Consider the following 19,537-nt stretch of genomic DNA (forward strand, 5'->3'; position numbering starts at 1 on the left):
TGGTTTTCTGATGATTCACCCAAGGTCACACACCTAAGATGCAGACAGGATTTGACCCCATGTATTCTGACCAAGCAAGGGATTAAAGAAATGGCTGGAGGGTTAATGAGAACAGATGAGGTTTGAAGTACAAAGAGACCTAGAGAGAAATCAGTATGGAAATAGTCCAAGAGTAGGGAAAGCCCAGCTGAAGTTGGTGATCATGAAATTATGATGATACCAATTTTATTAGACTCTCAGCAGTCCATATGCAACCACACAGAAGGCACATAATTAGCTTAACACAAAGCTGGATTTTCACCAGGTCAGGAGAAAGGTTAGAACACATGGCAAAGGGAGCCAAAGATATCAACATCAAACTGTGGATTAAGTTGGTTGAGGAAAAAAATTAATTTGAAAAATAGAGAAAGTAAAGGACTCTGAGGCTTAAAGGTCTAGTGAAGTCAAAGAATTAGTCTTCCAAGTACTTATGAAAGAGATCTAGAAAAATGGGAAATTCTATTTAGAGACTAGAACAAATGATTTCAGAGATGAAACTATTCCTTATGGCAAGGCCCCATGATACAGCAATGAAGTAGGTAGCAGATACAAAATACTGGTGGTCCCTAGAAATTAAATCAAGGAATTGGGAAGTCAGAGCATACAGTACAAAGAAAAAAGGACCTACTCAAAGGGCTTATATATGTAACTAATTCCAAGCACTTACACTTTAGAGGAAATGTCAAATAAAATTAATTGGCAATAAGTTTATGTATTAAATCAGAACACAAAAAACTCTGTAATAATATAATTTCAAAATAAGGCCTAAGTATTTTTTAACAATGATCTATAAATGCTCCTGGTAGATACAAAAGTAAGATACATGACGATTACATTTAGAATTTAATAATATCTTACTCTTCCAAGGATATCCACAGGTAACTTAGAGTTGAGCAACACTGGTTTCACTTTATCACCAGAGAGAAATCCATTCACTGGGCTTAAACTATCAAAAATTGCGTCATATTTGGCCTTATCTTCAGACTATAATATAAAAAATATCACATGTTAAATAGTGGTGATATGCATTTAACTGAAGTTATAAAAATCAAATCCTCAAAGAACAGGCAACATATCCTTAAAATTATTTAAAAAATAATTTTTGCGGGTGCCTGGGTGGCTCAGTCATTAGGTCTGCCTTCAGCTCAGGTCATGATCCCAGGGTCCTGGGATTAAGCCCCACATTGGGCTCCCTGCTCAGCAAGAGGCCCGCTTCTCCCTCTCCCATTCCCCCTGCTTCTGTTCCTTCTCTCTCTCTCTAATAAATAAAATCTTTAAAAAAATTGCTTTCATCAAAAAATATTATTATAAATAACAATTTAGAAGTTACACAAGAGTCCAGTATCCCTTCCATTCCTTTCACAGCTCGAACACTATGTCTGCTTTTCTACTGTGAACTTCATGGAAAGATTTCAGTGATAGGAAGGGCTTTGAGAGGAGCATCTAGTCCAACCCTCTCACTTAAATCCATAGCAAGGAAATAACTTTTGTGAGAACACACAAGCTAGTTAGTGACATTCTATGACCTTCTCAACATGGTATTAGTTACATTTCAAACTCAGATTTTAAAAAGAAAGTAACTACCACAGGACTAAACATCAAGTTTCCCCCATTTTCCCAAAGCAAGAATTCCTTTTCTTATTGGGGAAGTTACATGTATAACATAAAAAACTACTGTTCAGGGGTGCCTGGGTGGCTCAGTGGGTCAAGCCTCTGCCTTCGGCTCGGGACATGATCTCAGGGTCCTGGGATCGAGCCCCACATCTGTCTCTCTGCTCAACAGGGAGCCTGCTTCTCCCCCTCTCTCTGCCTGCCTCTCTGCCTACTTGTGATCTCTCTGTCAAATAAATGAATAAGATCTTTAAAAAAACAAAAACAAAAAACAACTACTGTTCATGGAGCACCTGGGTGGCTCCATCTGTTGAGAGTCCGACTCTTGATTTCTGCTCAGGTCATGATCTCAGGGTTGTGAGATTAAGCCCCATATTGAGCCTGAGGTTGGGCTCCATAACTGGGGGGAGGGAGGGTCTGCTTGAGATTCTCTCCCTCTGTCCCTCCCCCTGCTTGTATGTGCGCTCTTTCTCTCTCCCTCTAAAATAAATAAAATCTTAAAAAAAACAAACTATTGTTTATGATTTGCCCAAAGCCAGATCCCTATACTTTTTAGAATTAGTTAAGAACACACAAGCATACATAAACATAAAAACCAAATGCCTTTCTGACAAAACTGTACATATTTATTAAAGATCATCTGATTCTATTATTTAAAAATTACAATTTAAAAAATCTGATAAGATAGTTTTAACTAATGTGATGTCTCCAAATAGATACAATGCAAAATACCCACTTCAGAAAAAGATTTCATTTAGAATTGTTAGTTTTAGAGCCATAAAGAAAATTATCCAGTTAACCACAATTTTTGAACAGGAAATAATACCAGTGAGGTAAACTACCTATTCATGAAATAGGATTATGACATAACCATTTTTAGTTTATACTATAACAGAAATGAGATTAAGCCATACTAATTGTCACAAAATGATTGACAAAGATCTCTCAAAAGATTTCTCATATCAGTATTTCCCTACAGTAAAAATGAAAGCCTCATGCAGATTACAACAGATTTAGGAAATAGGGGACAAGGATCATGTGGGTAGGAAGCAAAGCAGTGATAAGGAAAAAGTAGTTAAAAAGTTTACTCACTTTTACAGCCCATGGGAGCTCAGCTACAGAAGATCCACTGATTAGCAAAGGACTACTGGTATCATGCTAAAAAGGAAAATAGAGCACATGAAGAGCTGAAAACCTCACATCAATAAACAACAAAGAAAAAGTGGTCTTTGGATTTAAATACATTCCTACAAAATTTGGAACTCAAACCACACAGGACACTATTCTACATCGACTTTATTAGACTTTTATCTAAATACAAATGAAACAAAAACAGTTATCTCAGTTAGCTGCATAAATGATATTAGAGCACTAACTGAAACATTTAAGTGTTATAGAAGAAATCTTATTACAACTGATACCAAGATAAAGATACTTCAATGTAACAAAAGTATTTGTGACCCTGTTAACTGATGACTTTTTCCCAACACTATTTAAGGAAAGCAAACTGGGACAAGAACCCAACTTAAGATTTCTTAAGTTACAAGTACATGAACCTATTAACAGCATGCCCAAGTTGTTATATTTATCTGCTTGTAGAGACAGATGGATATATCTGAAACATTTTTATAATAACATAGTTAGGCAACAAATCCCTAAATCAACCCTCTGATTCCATGCCTTAAACTTACAAATGCAGAAATTTTCAAAAACTGAAGTTAAATTCATAATACTCAGACCAAATACTCTTAAAAATATTGAATTTAGAAACAAGTAAGAGCCACAGCACCTGGGTGGCTCAGTCTGTTAAGTGTCTGCCTTCAGCTTAGTCATGATCTCAGGGTCCTGGGATCAAGCCCTGTGTCAGGCTCCCTACTCAGCAGGGAATATGCTTCTCCCTCTCCCTCTCCCTCTAACTCTCCCTCCAAATCGTGCTCTCTCTCGCTCTCTAAACAAATAAAATCTAAAACAACAAAAAAAGTAAGAGCCGTGAAACTTCTGAAAAGGGGTCAGGGTAGGGAGGACTAACCCTAACAGATGTAAGAACAAATTACCAAATATGATAATTAAAACAATATGAGATGAACATATGGATAAACAGATCAAAAAGAATAGAAAAATCCAAAAAGAATTCAAAATACATGACTGAAGTGGCATTTCAAATCAGTAAGGAAAAGACTGGTTATTCAATAAACTGTATTAGGTCTATAAAGTAGCCATCTTGAAAAAACGTAAATTTGAATCCATATTCATACTTGATATCAAGACTAACATAAATGTGGGACACCTGGGTGGCTCAGTCGGTTAAGCATCTGCCTTTGGCTCAGGTCATGAACCCAGGGTCCTGGGATGGAGTCCCAGATCCAGCTCCTTGCTCAGCAGGGAGCCTACTTCTCCCTCTGCCTGTTGCTCCCTCTGCTTGTGCTCTCTCTGACAAACAAATAAATAAAATCTTAAAAAAAAAAAAAAAAAAGACTAACATAAATGTGTAAAAAGAAATGATAAAAAAAATTAAATCCTAGTAACTCATTTACATAACGAACAATGACCTCCTTATGGGGGGAAAAAAAAAAAAAACACCACAATGTCAAAAGACAAATGACAAACTGAGGGGAAAAAAGTGTATGTGTGTGTGTGTGTGTGTGTGTGTGTGTGTGTGTGTTTTAGAGTGTAGCCTCTAGAATTTAATTTTAAAAAAAGACTAATAACCTAAGAAAAATAACAAAAGCTTTAAACAGACATTTCACATAAAGGTAATATAAATGGCTCATAAGCATGAGAAAAACTACTCAAATTCACTCTATAAAACAAAATGGGCAAATTAAAACTACACTTAATGTTCCATTTATCACCTCTCAAATTGACAAAGTTCAAAAAGTTTAACAGTATGTTAGCAAAAGTGCACTCAACCAACTGATGGCAGGATTGTGGATGAGTACAACCACTGTGGAAGGCAAATTGATATTATATACGAAAATTGCACAAATGAACAAACTTCTGAAACAGCAATTCTACTTCTGAAAATATGCACATATATTTCTGTACATGCAAAATGACACATATCCAAAGTTATTATTAATTGCAGCATTTAAAAAAAATTTTAATAATAAAATATTAGGAATAAGCTAAAAACCTATCAATAGGAGGTTAAATAAATTATGGTAGAGGGGAGTGTGGGGTGATAGGTTAAACAGGTGATGGGGATTAAGGAGGGCACTTGCTGTAATGAGTACCTGTATAGTATGGTATGGAAGTGAGAATCACTGTATTGTACACCTGAAATATTACACTGTATGTTAACTGAAATTTAAATTAAAACTTTAAAAATTTTATATAAATAGAAGCAACTATAAAAAAGAATAAAGATGCTTTTATGTAAAGATCTCTAAAACATATTACTAAAAGGGTACAGAATTGTATTTATTAATTATATATTACTATCAATTTAAAATGAGGAAGTGGGTATTTATATTTCTTTATATACACATATAATAAGCCTGGAAGGATATACAAGAAACTAATAACAGCAGTAGCCATTAAGAAAGAAAATCAAGGGGGCACCTGGGTGGCTCAGTGGGTTAAAGCCTCTGCCTTCAGCTCAGGTCATGATCCCAGGGTCGATCCCAGGGTCCTGGGATCAAGCCCCCCATTGGGCTCTCCGCTCAGCAGGGAGCCTGTTTCCCTTCCTCTCTCTCTTCCTGCCTCTGCCTACTTGTGATCTGTGTCAAAATAAATAAAATCTTAAAAAAAAAAAGAAAGAAAGAAAGAAAGAAAGAAAATCAGGGAGCTGGGTGATGGGGTTAGGGGAATTTCTTTTAATATGGCAATTCTAATTTTTTTAAAATTTTAAATCATGTAATATCATTTTTTTTAATTAAATAAAATTTAAATTTAAGATCATTTCTTACAAATCTTGGTGGAGGGACGGCCAGGTTCAAGCTACTCAGTGAAACCTCCAATCCATTCTGGGCACATGCCACAAGACGCAAAGCAACAAAGAATTCCTGAGAAAGAGAAGCACGAAGTTATTAAGTGCATTACCTATCCATCCATCCATCCACACACTTACAATATGAAAATATAAAACAATTCATAATTACTCCAAGATCTTTATGTAGCAACAAATATAACAGCACATTTGCCTGAAAACATTTGCTTTAAAATTAAGAAAAAATCTATGTACAAAGATGTTCCTAACATTATAAATAGCAAAAAGTATTAATAAATGGGAAAATACTTAAATGAACTGTGATACATACAGATCATAGAAATTATACGGAATTAAAACATGCTTCAAAAATATTTAATTATCATTTAAATGAGGAAAAAGAGTCTGGAAAAAAGCCTAGAAGAAAATAACAACTGAATGTTATCAAAAGTCATCTCTGAATTTAAGATGATAAATTTTGAAACTGGGCCAATCACTGATGTGACTCAACCACTGCTATTCCAGGAAAGCTACAGAGAATACAGAGCTACTGTGCAGCGTCTAAAACAATTACACAACTGCCTGACTTCAAAATACGTGTAAATCTCTCCCAAAGGTCCTTGGATTTTTGGCATTTGAAGCCTCTAAATAAATGCAGAGATACTGAAGCAACTGGTTTTCAGCTGAGTTAAAGTCAGGTATGGGAAAAGACATAACAAATACTTTTACTCCAGTTATAATCACTTACAACTTAGTATAGTTGTTGATGCAATCAACCCTTCACCACTTTGCTCAAACCACCTATACCCTTCTTACCCAATTCCTAACCTATTCTTAGAACCTTGCAGGTTTGTCTGCTTTCTACAATACCTTGCCTTCATTCACAAAATCTCGCAAAGATGTATTTCAAGATCTCCCCTTCCCTTTTCATTCACATATATCCAAAGTTATTATACAATCTTATATTACACAAAGTTATTATACAAAGCTTTTATACAATCTGACTTCAACTCCCACCATTAGCTAGAGAAACCACTGTCTATGTCACAAATAACCTCTCAGCTACCAAACACAATAGCCTCAAAAAAACAAAACAAAACAAACAAAACCCCTGCCTCATCCTGCTTATTCTTTTGGCAGTCTGGACATGATAACTCCCAGAAACTCTCCCCCATCAACATAGCTTCGTAAAACTCTCCTACTTTTCCTCTGACCCTTCAAGTCTCTTCTCTTGCAGTCAATGCCTCCTCCAACCTCTAAATGATGGTATTCTAGGGTGCGTAGGTGGCTCAGTTGGTTAAGCAATTGCCTTCAGCTCAGGTTGGGATTGAGCCCTGCCTCAGGCTCCCTGTTCAGCAGGGAATCCACTTCTCCCTCTGCCCCTCCCCCTTCATTTGCATGCTCACTTGCTCGCGCATGCTGCTCTCTCAAATAATTAAAATCTTAAAAATAAACAAATAAATGCTGGTATTCTAAGTACTCCAGCATCAACCTTCTCTCCTTTCTCATTCTATGAGAGATTCAATTACTCTTAAGTAATCAGGTCCACCCCCTAGTATGGATGTGTTCTGAAGTGAAATAGTCCTCCTGCATTAAATTCTAGTTCTGCTACTTATAAAGTTGTGAGGCCATGGGCAAGTTAAATAAAATTTTCCTGCAAAATTTTTCTAATACCTACCTTGCCATGTATTATGAGGAACAAAATAAAAACCATACTATAGGAAGAAAACACCTACTGTCATTTTTGGCACACAGAAACTCAAAAAATATTGGTTTCTTTCCTTTTTTTCATGTTAATTCAAAAATCTTTTCTCCAATGCAAACATCAAAGTTTAACTGCAGACCCACAAATCCAGCCACCTGGATTTAACAAAGACAACTCAAACTCAACATCCAAAGTCCAGGAATGTCAGTGAAAAATTTATTATACTACAAACTCATAAAGACAGGGACTAGTGGCTCAGTTGATCGAGCAACTGCCTTCGGCTTGGGCCACGATCCTGGAACTCTGGGATCCAGTCCCGCATCGGGCTCCCAGCTCCACGGGGAGTCTGCTTCTCCCTTTGACCTCACCTCTCATGCTCTCTCTCACTGTCTCTCTCTCAAATAAATAAATAAATAAACAAAACAGGTACTCAACAAATATTTGCTGACTGAATGCACACTACCTTGGCTGCTCATATTAAGGTAGTTTTCCTATGTCTCCAATGGACCAACTGGCCCTCCTGCCCAGGGGTTCCAATCTACAAGCTAACCCTAGAATCTTAATTTAAATTTAACTAATCTTAATTAAATGTAATCTTAATCTAATTAATAGACTGGATATTCTGACCCTCTCATCTAAATTTCCCATCCCTTTTCTAAGTATGATACTGCTTCAGCTATCCCATATGGGGGAATTAAATTTGAGTAGCAGTGCTCAGCCCATGTATCAGCATGCAGCAAGCTTTGAATTCAATCCTGTGGACCTCTGAAATTCATCCCAACAAACTGAATGAACTTCAAAGTACACTGATGGTGTTCAATTCCCATAATCGTTTCACGTATTTCTAGTCTAGGGTACACTTATGGCATATAAACCATTTTTTGATGTATATGCCAAGTAAGACCTAGACCATAACACTCACAAGTTAAGTATACTGTACAGGTAAGAAACTGAGTATGTTGAAAAAGGTAATGGTATTAGAAAGTAGAGCCTTTGAGGAGTGCTTAAGACATCAGAGTAGGGCCTTCATGAATGGGATTAGTGCTTTAAGGGTCCAGAAAGATCCCTCGCCCCTTCAGTCTTGTAAGGATACAACAAGAAGTTTGCGACCAAGAAGACAGTCCTCACCCAAACATATTGGCAGCCTGATCTTGTATTTTCAGGCTCCAGGACTGTGAGCAATAAATTTCTGCTATTTATAAGCCATCCAGTCTGTGTTATCCTGTCAGAGAACCCCCAACAGACTAAGACATTCCAGGAGAACAATGTCACCAAATGATCACTAACTAAACTTTGGGAATCACTTACTTTAATGTCTACTGAATTGGAAATATTTTCCAATATATTGTTGTAACACTTGCCCTTGAAAACCCTAATGTTTTCAATTGTAAATTGAATTCAATTGGTAAAAAACCAATTCCTAGTTTAAAATTAGAAAAAAAATCTTGGTTTTTATTCTGAAGCACTCAAAAAATTTCTCAAATGTATCTCTGAATCTTACTTGTTTGTTCAGGATTCCTTTGCCATTTGTGTCAGCTAAATCCCAAATCTGAAATTCAGGGGAAAAAAAAGTCAATGTATATTTTAAACAAAAAGCGTCTTAAAGATAAATTAAATCCTTGTAATATACAATTTCATTCTTTTTGGTCCTCAGATAAGAATCATAGAATTAAAAGTGAGAAGAAACCTTGGTTATTTAGTGCAACCCTACACAAAGATACTAAAACCCAGTGAGATACTCAAAATTTAAGGCATCAAGGAAAGAAGTGAAACCCAGGTTCTAACTTCTAAGTCCAATGCCTTTTTCATTAAGACAGGTTCTAACTCCAAATCTAATGCTCTTTCTACTAGAACCTACTACCTTGATTTTAGATCCATATTAAGATGATCTTCTTATAGTTCATGTTTATTTGTGATTATAAATTATAAATTTATAATAAATAGTATTAATATCATGTATAAGGATTCACCAGGAGAGGGACTTCCCACTTCTTGTGGGAAGCCTCTTATCCCCAACTCTATTCACCACAAATTAAACACAGTTAGAGACAGTTGTAATAGAGGAAGCAGAGATAAAGCCAACTCTGAGTGGGTGGCAAGGTTCCCAGGCTGCCCTGTTTTTCTCCACAATACCCAAATGTACTATTACTTCCTCATTTTATCTCACTAAAAAATAATTCGTTTTCTTAAAATCTGAAAACACCTTACTTTTCAAAAGGGTAAATCACAGCACCACAAATTCCCTCCATTGCATTACTATAACTGCTTCAATGATTCAATTCATACTTCTAAGTTTCTTGATGGTATCTTTCTAAATTTGCATCCAATTTATTTATACCACTACATAAATATTCATTATAATCTAGTTGAAATGAACAAACACTACCTTTCCAAGAATCAGGTCTGGAAGCCCTGATCTTTTCAGAAAAACAGCAGCATCAGAAGCCAATACCCTTCCAGTATTGCCTGTATCAACCTGAAAAGATACAAACTGTAAGCTGACGAAAACCACAAAGACAAAATTATCATCATTTTACCTGCCTTCCTCCCTGTGACTTGGGAAATGGCTTTTTCAAAAAGGGAACAGGAATCTTTTGACTAACAAAAGCCTAGAAATATATGGAGAACCACATGAGTAGAATACCATCTTAACAGCACTGGTCATTTACAGTTTTTTTTAATCACACCCATTATACAAATGGGAGAACTGAGGCTCAGAGGAAGTATACCAAAATTAGTGGAGTCACAATATTTAACATTTATCTTCTGATTCCAAGTCTTCTATAGGTGCCATTTAAATTCTAATAAACTTGGAGCACCTGAGGGGCTCAGACAGTTAAGCGTCTGCCCTCGACTCAGGTTCTGGAATCAACCCCCACATTGGACTCTGCTCAGCGGGGCATCTGCTTCGCCCTCTCCCTCTGTCCCTCCGCCTGCTCATGCTCTCTCTCTCAAATAAATTTAAAAATAAATAAATACATAAATAAATTCTAATGAACTTAATAGTAATAGAAGGAAAAGGGCATAATTTCCTGGAAAGGTCTTTTGACAGATGAGAATAGCTGTGTATGTTATCTGTTTTTTTTTTTTTCAAACATCTTTAAATCATTAACTTCTGCTTTTATACTTATTCTTAGACACTGCAACAATTAAAAAAAAAAATCAAAGTAGTATCAGCTCGAAAACCAGCAGTGATTCCATAATAAACTTAAGGAAACATTTTTAAAATTCTTAAGTTCCTAAAGCGCATTAACAGAAACACATCATTTTAATTTATAGGAATTTTCCTTTAAAACAGAAAACAGCTCAAAAAATGACTGTCACTTCCATAAAGATTTCCTAAAGTAAAATTGTTTGTAAAAGTGAAAAGTAAATTTTAAAAAGTCCTGGGAAAAGTAACATGATTCAAGGATATTTGTGAGCTAGCTGTTTTTCCAGTTTAGTTAAAAGATTAAGTTTGTTGTAAACATTCACAAAGCATTCCAGACAGGCCAATCCCAGCGAAGACACAGAAGAGAAATCCTTTCTTTTGAGTGCTGGAACACGGGATAAATCTGGCACTCAGCCAAAAAAAAAAAAAAAAAAAAAACCCAGTCCAATTTGGAGTAACCAAGAAGTACAAAAAGGGTAGAGAAACCTGCCTCTAGAAAATCTCCCAGCATCGGGCTCTCTGCTCAGCAGGGAGCCTGCTTCTCCCCCCCCCACCCCCCCCCCCCCCCCCCCCCCCTTTGATATCTCTCTCTGTAAAAAAAAAAAAAAACATCTTTAAAAAAAAAAAAAAGAAAAAAAAACTCCAGAACTCCTTCTTCTTTGTCTACCCCCCAACTGGGGGCTTAGGGTGGAGGACATCTATCCCTTGCATGACCTAAACAGAGGGACCATCAAGGGAAACACTGATCAAACTCTCATGAAATATTTATGTATCATATTCCAATTTTATTATCTTCCACTCTTTTGGTTACTATAATAAATTTAAACAGCCACTTTGTCTCTGTCATATACAGGAATTTCTGTTGTACTCTGACACTTGCCCAAAGGCTCTGCCGTAAGCTACAGGTTAAAATCTGTGTCTTCATCAAAGACAAAAAAAGACAGTTTCAGACCCTCGTGGAAAGAACTATTCCACATAATCTGAATTATTAACACTTCAAAACACAGACTTTTGGATAAAGGCTTCTGAGCTGACGTCACTTTAGACACTATCAGACTGTACTGGTGAACTAAGAATATCCAGAACTATAGAATCTAGAAGTAGTTTTATTTCATGAAAGCAGACTCTTGACCCAAGATTCAGGGGAAGAAGAATTAATTACACAGGACTGAATACACTGTTGAGGAATATTTAATTATGGTTACTAATTTGGAATACTATTGGTATTATTTTTAATATTCTGTTTTCTAATGGATATGTAGAAAAGCCCTATTTATCTCCTTATGTTATCTTTAGCCCTCAATTTAGTAGGTTCTGCTTTTGTAAACTGAATGAAATAGCTTTCGATGGGATCTGATTTTCACTGACTCTTCAGACCTCAAAAACAAATCTTTCAATGAATGTCCTTATTTTTATAGCAATATAGTTATGAACAGGTTAAATAATTTTTTCTCCTTTTTATCAGGATATAGTTGAGTAAATAAACTGCACAAAATAAAGCCTATTCGAGAATAGTTATCTTTTATTCAGAAAGAAAAAGCTGCTATTAAGGAAAAAGGACTGACTTATGCAGAGACAATGTCTAGAAAACCCTCTCAAGAAAACTGGCCTGCAACCTGGTCTGTAAGATCCTAGTCTCAGCGACAGTAAACCAAGGCCACTTAGCAGGATAGGAACCTTAGCAGATATGGGAATCCTCAAGATGAGATAAATTCATTCAAATTCATATGTACTGCAGACGAAAAATGGAAAAAAGAATTTCTAAGGTTTGGGTCCTAGTCTCAAGATAGAGAAAAAATACCAAAGGCTTTAAAAAGTACAATCCAAGATTCTTTAGAAATTTCAGGTAGAAATTAATTCTCCAGGCTCTGAAGTTGTTATATAGTTGAGTGTATGTCTGTAGATTTGCAAGTCGTACCCAAGGAGACTTATAATGGTTCATTAATAAACTTGCTGTAATTATGTAACAGCCAGGTCAAATTATAGCCTTTTCTGTGATCATGATCACAGATAAAGAGACTGTTAGGAAAAATGATCCAGTATTTGGAAATGGGCAATTGAGATTGTCTACACCCTCAACAGATTTGATGTATGAACCCCTCATTGACTTTCTATTCACTAGGCTCTTTTACACTAGGAGGAATAGAAGTTAAATTATAGAAAACTGACAGCAATGCAATGTTTCCTGTCCATACCAATAAATGAACTTTATCTAGTGGAGAATATAAATCTCTACAACTCATATTCTCATTTTTACATCTTACTGTTCTTCCAGTAATTAGCTGAAGTAAGTAAAATCCTTGACACATGTTCATTTCATATTTGTATGAAAATCATAGTTTTAACTTTGTAAAAATTAAACTTAAAACATCTTTTTTTTTTTTAAAGATTTTATTTATTTATTTGACAGACAGAGATCACAAGTAGACAGGCAGGCAGAGAGAGAGAGAGGGAAGCAGGCTCCCCGCTGAGCAGAGAGCCCGATGCGGGACTCGATCCCAGGACCCTGAGATCATGACCTGAGCCGAAGGCAGCGGCTTAACCCACTGAGCCACCCAGGCACCCAAAACATCTTTTTTTAATAAGATTTTATTTATTTATTTAAGACAGCGAGGATGCATGCAAGAAAAGGAGTGCAAGGTGGGGAAGGGAAACGGGGAAGGAGAAGAACACGCAGACTCCATTTTGAATACAGAGCCCCACGAGGTGGGGTGGGGGGAGAGCTCGATCTCACAATCCTGAGATCATGACCTGAGCCAAAATCAAGAGTCAACTGATTAACCAACTGAGCCCCCAGGCGCCCCTAAACTTTAATAAGTTTTAAAAACAACAGAAAAGTTATTCTGATTTGGCCTAAAATTAATTTGGATATTTATATCTAGATTAATATATCTAATGTTATATGGATTTTATAACATATCTAATGGTATACATTATATGGATAGACAGACATTTAAGACAATTAAATGTTTGGGCTTAATTGTCTCTTTCCTTCATTCTTCTGATAGCTTGTCAAAAAGAATTAAGCAGGGACTCCTGGGTGGCTCATTTGGTTAAGCACCTGCCTTCGGCTCAGGTCATGATCCTCAGATCCTGGGATCAAGTTCCACATCAGGCTTCTTGCTCAGTAGGGAGCCTGCTTCTACCTCTGCCTACCATTCTCCCTGCTTATGTTCTCTCCCTCTCTCCCACTGACAAATAAATAAATAAAATCTTAAAAAAAAAAACAACACACATAAACAGTCAAAGTAGGAGGCTAAAGCACAAGAAACTGAAAACAAGACACATCAAATGTGTTCAGATGGGTAGTAATCTGCAAATACACCATCAAGAGTTGAAAGTATTTTTATACTCAATCTAGGACAACAAAGATACAAAAATCTTACCTGTCTGTAGTATTTTTCATATACAGGATTCCCACTTGATAACTAAAATAAATAAATAATTAGAGATTAAATGATATTCAATAATCTGTATTAGTGTATTTACATTCTTTCAACAGATACTGGAAAAAAAGATAAGAGTAAAATATACTTGATTTTGAAAAACAAAGATGAATAAGAATAAAATATACTTGGCTTAGTTTCTTTTGAGGGAGAAGGCAAGTGAAAAAAGGCAGCTATATGGATTAAGAATCAAGTAGACAAAATAAAACAAGAATTTTAAAATTATTTTTGATATCAAAACTTCCTTTCCTCATCCAAAATTTTACCAAGAAACCCAACAAATAACAAATTAGGGGTGAAACGTTTTGGTTAAAAAAGGCCCAAAGCCTTCAGCATGCATCTTCCACACAAGTATCCAAGGTCCCTATGAACACAATTCAAAAACATTTCGATAAAATAATCTAGTGAATACATAAACTGATATACAAAAAGATGGTATTTATATGATCAGACCTTAAACACTTGTAGGCAAGGAGTGCCACTCAATTCATACCACAGTTCAGAGTTTCCTGGTCAGCTAATAAACAGATTTACTATCTCATCTGAAAGGCAGCTAAGGAGTTTCAACGTCGGAAGGCTCCGGTTCACCGGACCATGAGTATTTAAGAGTGTTCTAGAACCAGGAAGGGAGTCCAAAAAGGCTCCACCAGTGCAGGAATTTGAAATATGGCGGGGAAGGGGAGAGAGTGATTCTGTATGGAGGTAAGAGTATGCACAAAGCATGCAATCAACAGAAATCTCAGTTACATCTGAAAGAGCAGTAAGTCATTCTGAATGGTGACAGGAATTAGAGATAAGATTTTGAAGTTTCGTAGAAGACAACATAAGAAGGGATTCACATACCTTGGAAAAAGTAAAGAAAATGAGAATGGACAAAGGGGACAGATGCAAAACTTATTAATATAGTATTAGATCTAGGTGATTACTTGTGAACAAGGAAAATAAGATGGAAGGTAGAAGGCTACTTACGAAATAATTTTAATGGGCCCAGTAGAGGGGACCTGAACACCAGCAATGGCAGGAAAGAAGGGTATGATCTGAATAAATATTTGTAAGATAGATCTGACAGGACTCATTAAGTAGATGAGGGGGCAAAAGAGGCTTAGATCGAAATACAAAGATAAACAGGAAAAAAACATTCAAGCATCAAGGTGGGGCCTACAGCCTTAATGGGTATAAAACTGGATTCAGGAATCAACATTCAGGACACCTGGATGGCTCAGTGCATTAAGCATCCACCTGTGGCCCAGGTCATGATCTCAGGGTCCCATCACTGAGCCCTGAACTGCGCTCCCTGTTCAGCAGCAGGTCTGCTTTGCCCCCTCCTTGTGCCCTCCAACCCCCACCACCCAGCTCATACTCTCTCTTTCTCTCTCAAATAAATAAAAAATCTTTTTTAAAAAAGATTTTATTTATTTATTTGACACAGAGAGAGAGAACAAGCAGGAGGAGTGGCAGGCGGAGGGAGAGGGAAGAAGCAGGCTCCTGCTGAGCAAGAAGAAGGGCTCGATCCCAGGACCCGGGGATCATGACCTGGGCTGAAGGCAGCTGCTTAACCAACTGAGCCACCCATGCACCCCTAAATAAATAAATTTTTTTTTTAGAAATCAACATCCATTGAATACCAAGTTTGAGAACACGTTATGCTAGTAATAGTTGAGAGCCACATAGTATCATTCCAATTTGCAAATAAAGAAACCTAGTATAAACCATAGTATCCTTGTGAGCCACATAGTATCATTCCAACTTGCAAATGAGGAAACCTAATGTGAAGGTTAATTTTATGTGTCAATTTGGCTAAACTAACCCAGTTGTTGGTCAAACACCCATCTAGATGTTACTCTAAAAGTAATTTTTAAATGTCATTAATATTTATATCAGTAGAATGAGTAAAATAATGTGAGTGGGCCTCATCCTATCAGTTGAAGGGCTTAAGAGAAAAGCCTGAAGTACCCTGAGGAAGAAGGAATTTTGCCTCCAGAAAGCCTTTAGATTCAGAAGCAACATCAACTCTTCCCTGGGTCCCCAGCCTGGCCTGCTGACCTACCCTACAGATTTAGGACTTGCCATCACCCACAATCACATAAGCCAATTCCTTAAAATCAGTCAATCAGCGTATTTGAATATGTGTCTATCCTGTTGGTCTTGTTTCTCTGGAAAACCCTAACACACCTAACCTCACAGAGGTTACTTACCCAAGCTATTAAATGGCAAAGCCCAGAGTTAAATGCAGGTTATCCCACTCCAAGTTCCATGCTCTTTTACAATACCATGCTGTTTTCCACATGCCCTGGTTTGCTCAGGAGAGTCTTACTTCATAAACTGTCGTACCAGCATACCATTCAGCTTACCATTTGTCTCAGATTTCGCATTTTCTTAAATGAACTATTATTATTAGTCACTATATAAAAATAAACCACAATGGATTTAGTATATCTCTATTGTATATATCTAACTTCTGACCAAGGTATCAACTAGTAGTGTAAGTGCTTTATCCAGTTGGAACAGGAATGAAATTTGAAAGAGAACTAGTGATAATTCCATCTTTCTTTTCCTGTTTCTTCACAGATATAGTATCACACCTTCTTTTCAACAAGAGCATGCAGAGACTCACTGAAAAGTATCCTCAGACACAAGCAACTTTAGACAGCTAACTCCTTATAACCTTGTGAGGTAGTGGAAAAGGTATTTGACACTGGTACTGCAATAAAATGAAATTACAGAAAGCCTACAATTTGCAGCATCAATTTAGTGGAACATGTAATATACTCATAATTAGGGACAACTTTCATGATAAGATTTGTCTATATAAAAATATTTGTCAAAAAGAGCAGCTTAATAGAGGCAAAAATAAAAAAAACCTGTAAAAATACTGGGGCTGACAAATTTATAATTTTCAGTAACAAAAAAATAAGAATTAAGACTATTCTCCACGTAGCAAATTTTTTCCTGAGATAACCAGATACATCACAAGAGTTTATTAGCAATTAAAAATATTACTGGTTACAGAAAATAAATTGTAAAGGTTAACAACTACAAACCCTAATATATAACTCTGAAAACTATAACAATTTCATGAAAAAATTTAAACTAGTTAAACTATACTGAAAAATAATTACACTGTTCAATAAAGTATCAGTGATACCATATCAGAGACAGGTGTGGCTAATAAACTGCTAGAAAATACGATACCAAAAATAATTATTCTGGATGCGTTTTTTAATATTGTGATAATCAATACAAAGATTTAACTTTGGGGCATCTGGGTGGCTCAGTAGGTTAAGCAACTGCCTTCAGCTCAGGTCATGATCCCAGGGTCCTGGGATTGAGCCCCACATCAGGCTCTCTACTCAGCAAGGAGCCTGCTTCTCCCTCTCCCTCAGCCTGCTGCTCCCCTTGCTTGTGCATGCGCGCTCTCTCTCTCTCTCTCTCTCTCTGTTAAATAAATAAAATCCTTTAAAAAAAGACTTAATTTTATTATAATATAATACAAATGTTTTAGTAAATTTCATTTTTGAAAATCGTGTTTGACTAGAACTACTATACTAATCTACCAATGTAATCATTTTGATGCCCAGGAAAATGTATTTCAAAAAACCTCCAGAATTTTAAATATTTGTAAGTGTCCCTTTTAAATATTTGTAAGTGTCCCTTTCATTCTCAAAAATGTCCGGGTTGAGTGAAAAATTACATACCCATCCTACTTTCAGATAAGAGTGAAGATACTTTGCTAGAGGAAGCAAATACCATCAATAATGAAGAGGTAATTTTTAAAGATAATTCAGCTGAATTTTTAGGACCCGGTGGGAAGGGGGGGGGCAGGGAGGAAATCTCATACAAAGGAAAGAAATTCTGAGCTCCAAACTGTACTTTATTAATCATCACAATACAGACTCATTGGTTACTACATAAACACATTTGAGAAGGCATTAGCTAAGTGTTCTAAAGTACACCCTGTGCTGATTAGTATACTAATACGATACAGCTAAGTGAGAATGGAAAAAGCCATCCAAACTGCCAATTTGCTCAAGGAAAAAAAAGAACAGTGTTTTCAGCTTGTCTCCGTAAAAATATTTTTTCCTGAAATATGATCATTTTAGATCAAAAAGAAATCACAGATACATAACACTAACAATGGATGCAGAGAGAAAAAAATTTGAAAGGCATAGCTAAAATGGTAATAGTGATTATCTCTGAATAATGGGATTATAAATTACTTTTACATTCTTCGTTATATTACTCTATTCTCTGAAAATTTTTTATAAAAAGCATTTCCTATTTTTTTAAAAGATTTTATTTATTCATTTGAGAGAAAGAGCACAAGCATGGGGAGCAGCAGAGGGAGAAGGAGAAGCAGGCTCCCCGCTGAGCAGGGAGCCCCACACAGGGCTTGATCCCAGGACCTGGAGATCATGACCTGAGCTGAAGCCAAGTGCTTAACCATCTGAACCACCCAGGTGCCCCAAGCATTTCCTATTTTTATAATTAAAATAAAACAATAAAGCTATTTTCAATTTGAAGAGAAACACAAAAATCCCAAAATTTGAAATCAGTATTCAAAATCACCTATGAATTTTTAGCATCTAAATTATTTCTAAAGGAAAACTTTTAAAGTTGTCAAAATAAAATTCTGACCTTTTAAAATTCTAACATTATTATTTAAAAGCAAATATAATAAATTCTTACTAGCTGCCACAAAATATTCATAAGCAGTAAGAATTCCTTCTAAAGAGTCAGTAGCTATTTATTACTACTCTGAAAAAATGTTAAGTGTTCATAAATAATAAATATTAGAAAGCAAACAGTTTCGTAAAAAAAAAAAACAAAAAAAAAAAAAAAAAAAAAAACTCAAGTTTTTGTATCAAATGGGCCTAGATTCAAAGTCCATTCCACTGCTTCTTAAATGATCTTGAACAACTTAGTGACCTCTTTAAAAAGCCTATCTCCTGGTTAAGTGCCAGACTTCAGCTCAGGTCATATCTCAGGTTCCTGGAATCAAGCCCCACATCAGGCCACATGGAACTCACTGCTCAGCAAGGAATCTGCTTGCCCCTCTGCCCTTCCTCCTGCTCCTGGACGCACGCTCTCTCTCTCTCTCTAATAAATAAAAAATAAAATAAAAAGCCTGTCTTCTTATCTTGAAGTGCTAGTAATATCTATTTCTCGTAAGTCTCGTATGAATTAAATTAATTGAAATAAATAGATGGCTACTTGTTTCCTAATAACCCTTTCTTCTCTTCTTTCAGAACAATACCCCTAAGCTTTACCTGGACATGTGGACACCTAGCTAAAGCTCCATTTCCCAGCCTCTCTTACAATCCCAGTTCTCCTCAATGGAATAAGAAAGGAAATAATGTGTCCAACTCCAGGTTCATGCATCTACAGGGAAGGAAAATGCTTTCTACCTCCTAGCCCTCCCAGTTTGCCAGAATGCAGAATGCAGATATGGTAGCAGAATATGGAGCAGCTGTCCAGACTGAGATGGAAAACATGGTTGAGAATAAAAGAATGACAAGTGAAAAAGGGCCTATGTCCTGGACGCTATCATGAAGATGCCATATCAGCCCTAGTCCACTAACCCTACCTGGACAGTTACTTAAGGGAGATAAATTCTCTCTTGTTTAAGCCACTGTGATTTTTGGCTTGAACCAATATCC

The 19,537-nt window shown here is 36.3% G+C and overlaps 1 protein-coding gene across 3 annotated transcripts in view; it reads right to left on the minus strand.

Moving 5' to 3' along the window:
- The window catches only part of EPS15 (epidermal growth factor receptor pathway substrate 15), a 140,727-nt gene that overhangs the window by 94,550 nt on the left and 26,640 nt on the right, over positions 1 to 19,537 (minus strand). For all 3 annotated transcript variants that reach the window (XM_032844155.1, XM_032844154.1, XM_032844156.1), the window contains exons 2-7: positions 13,821 to 13,862; positions 9,670 to 9,759; positions 8,785 to 8,832; positions 5,559 to 5,654; positions 2,743 to 2,808; positions 898 to 1,023 (exon numbers count right to left, since the gene is read on the minus strand). In XM_032844155.1, coding sequence (XP_032700046.1) covers positions 898 to 1,023; positions 2,743 to 2,808; positions 5,559 to 5,654; positions 8,785 to 8,832; positions 9,670 to 9,759; positions 13,821 to 13,862 — 468 coding nt within the window. The remainder of the gene's footprint in view (positions 1 to 897; positions 1,024 to 2,742; positions 2,809 to 5,558; positions 5,655 to 8,784; positions 8,833 to 9,669; positions 9,760 to 13,820; positions 13,863 to 19,537) is intronic.

The sequence above is a fragment of the Lontra canadensis genome, unplaced genomic scaffold (genome assembly GCF_010015895.1).
Source record: "Lontra canadensis isolate GAN:19392208 unplaced genomic scaffold, GSC_riverotter_1.0 scaffold148, whole genome shotgun sequence".
Lineage (NCBI taxonomy): Eukaryota > Metazoa > Chordata > Mammalia > Carnivora > Mustelidae > Lontra > Lontra canadensis.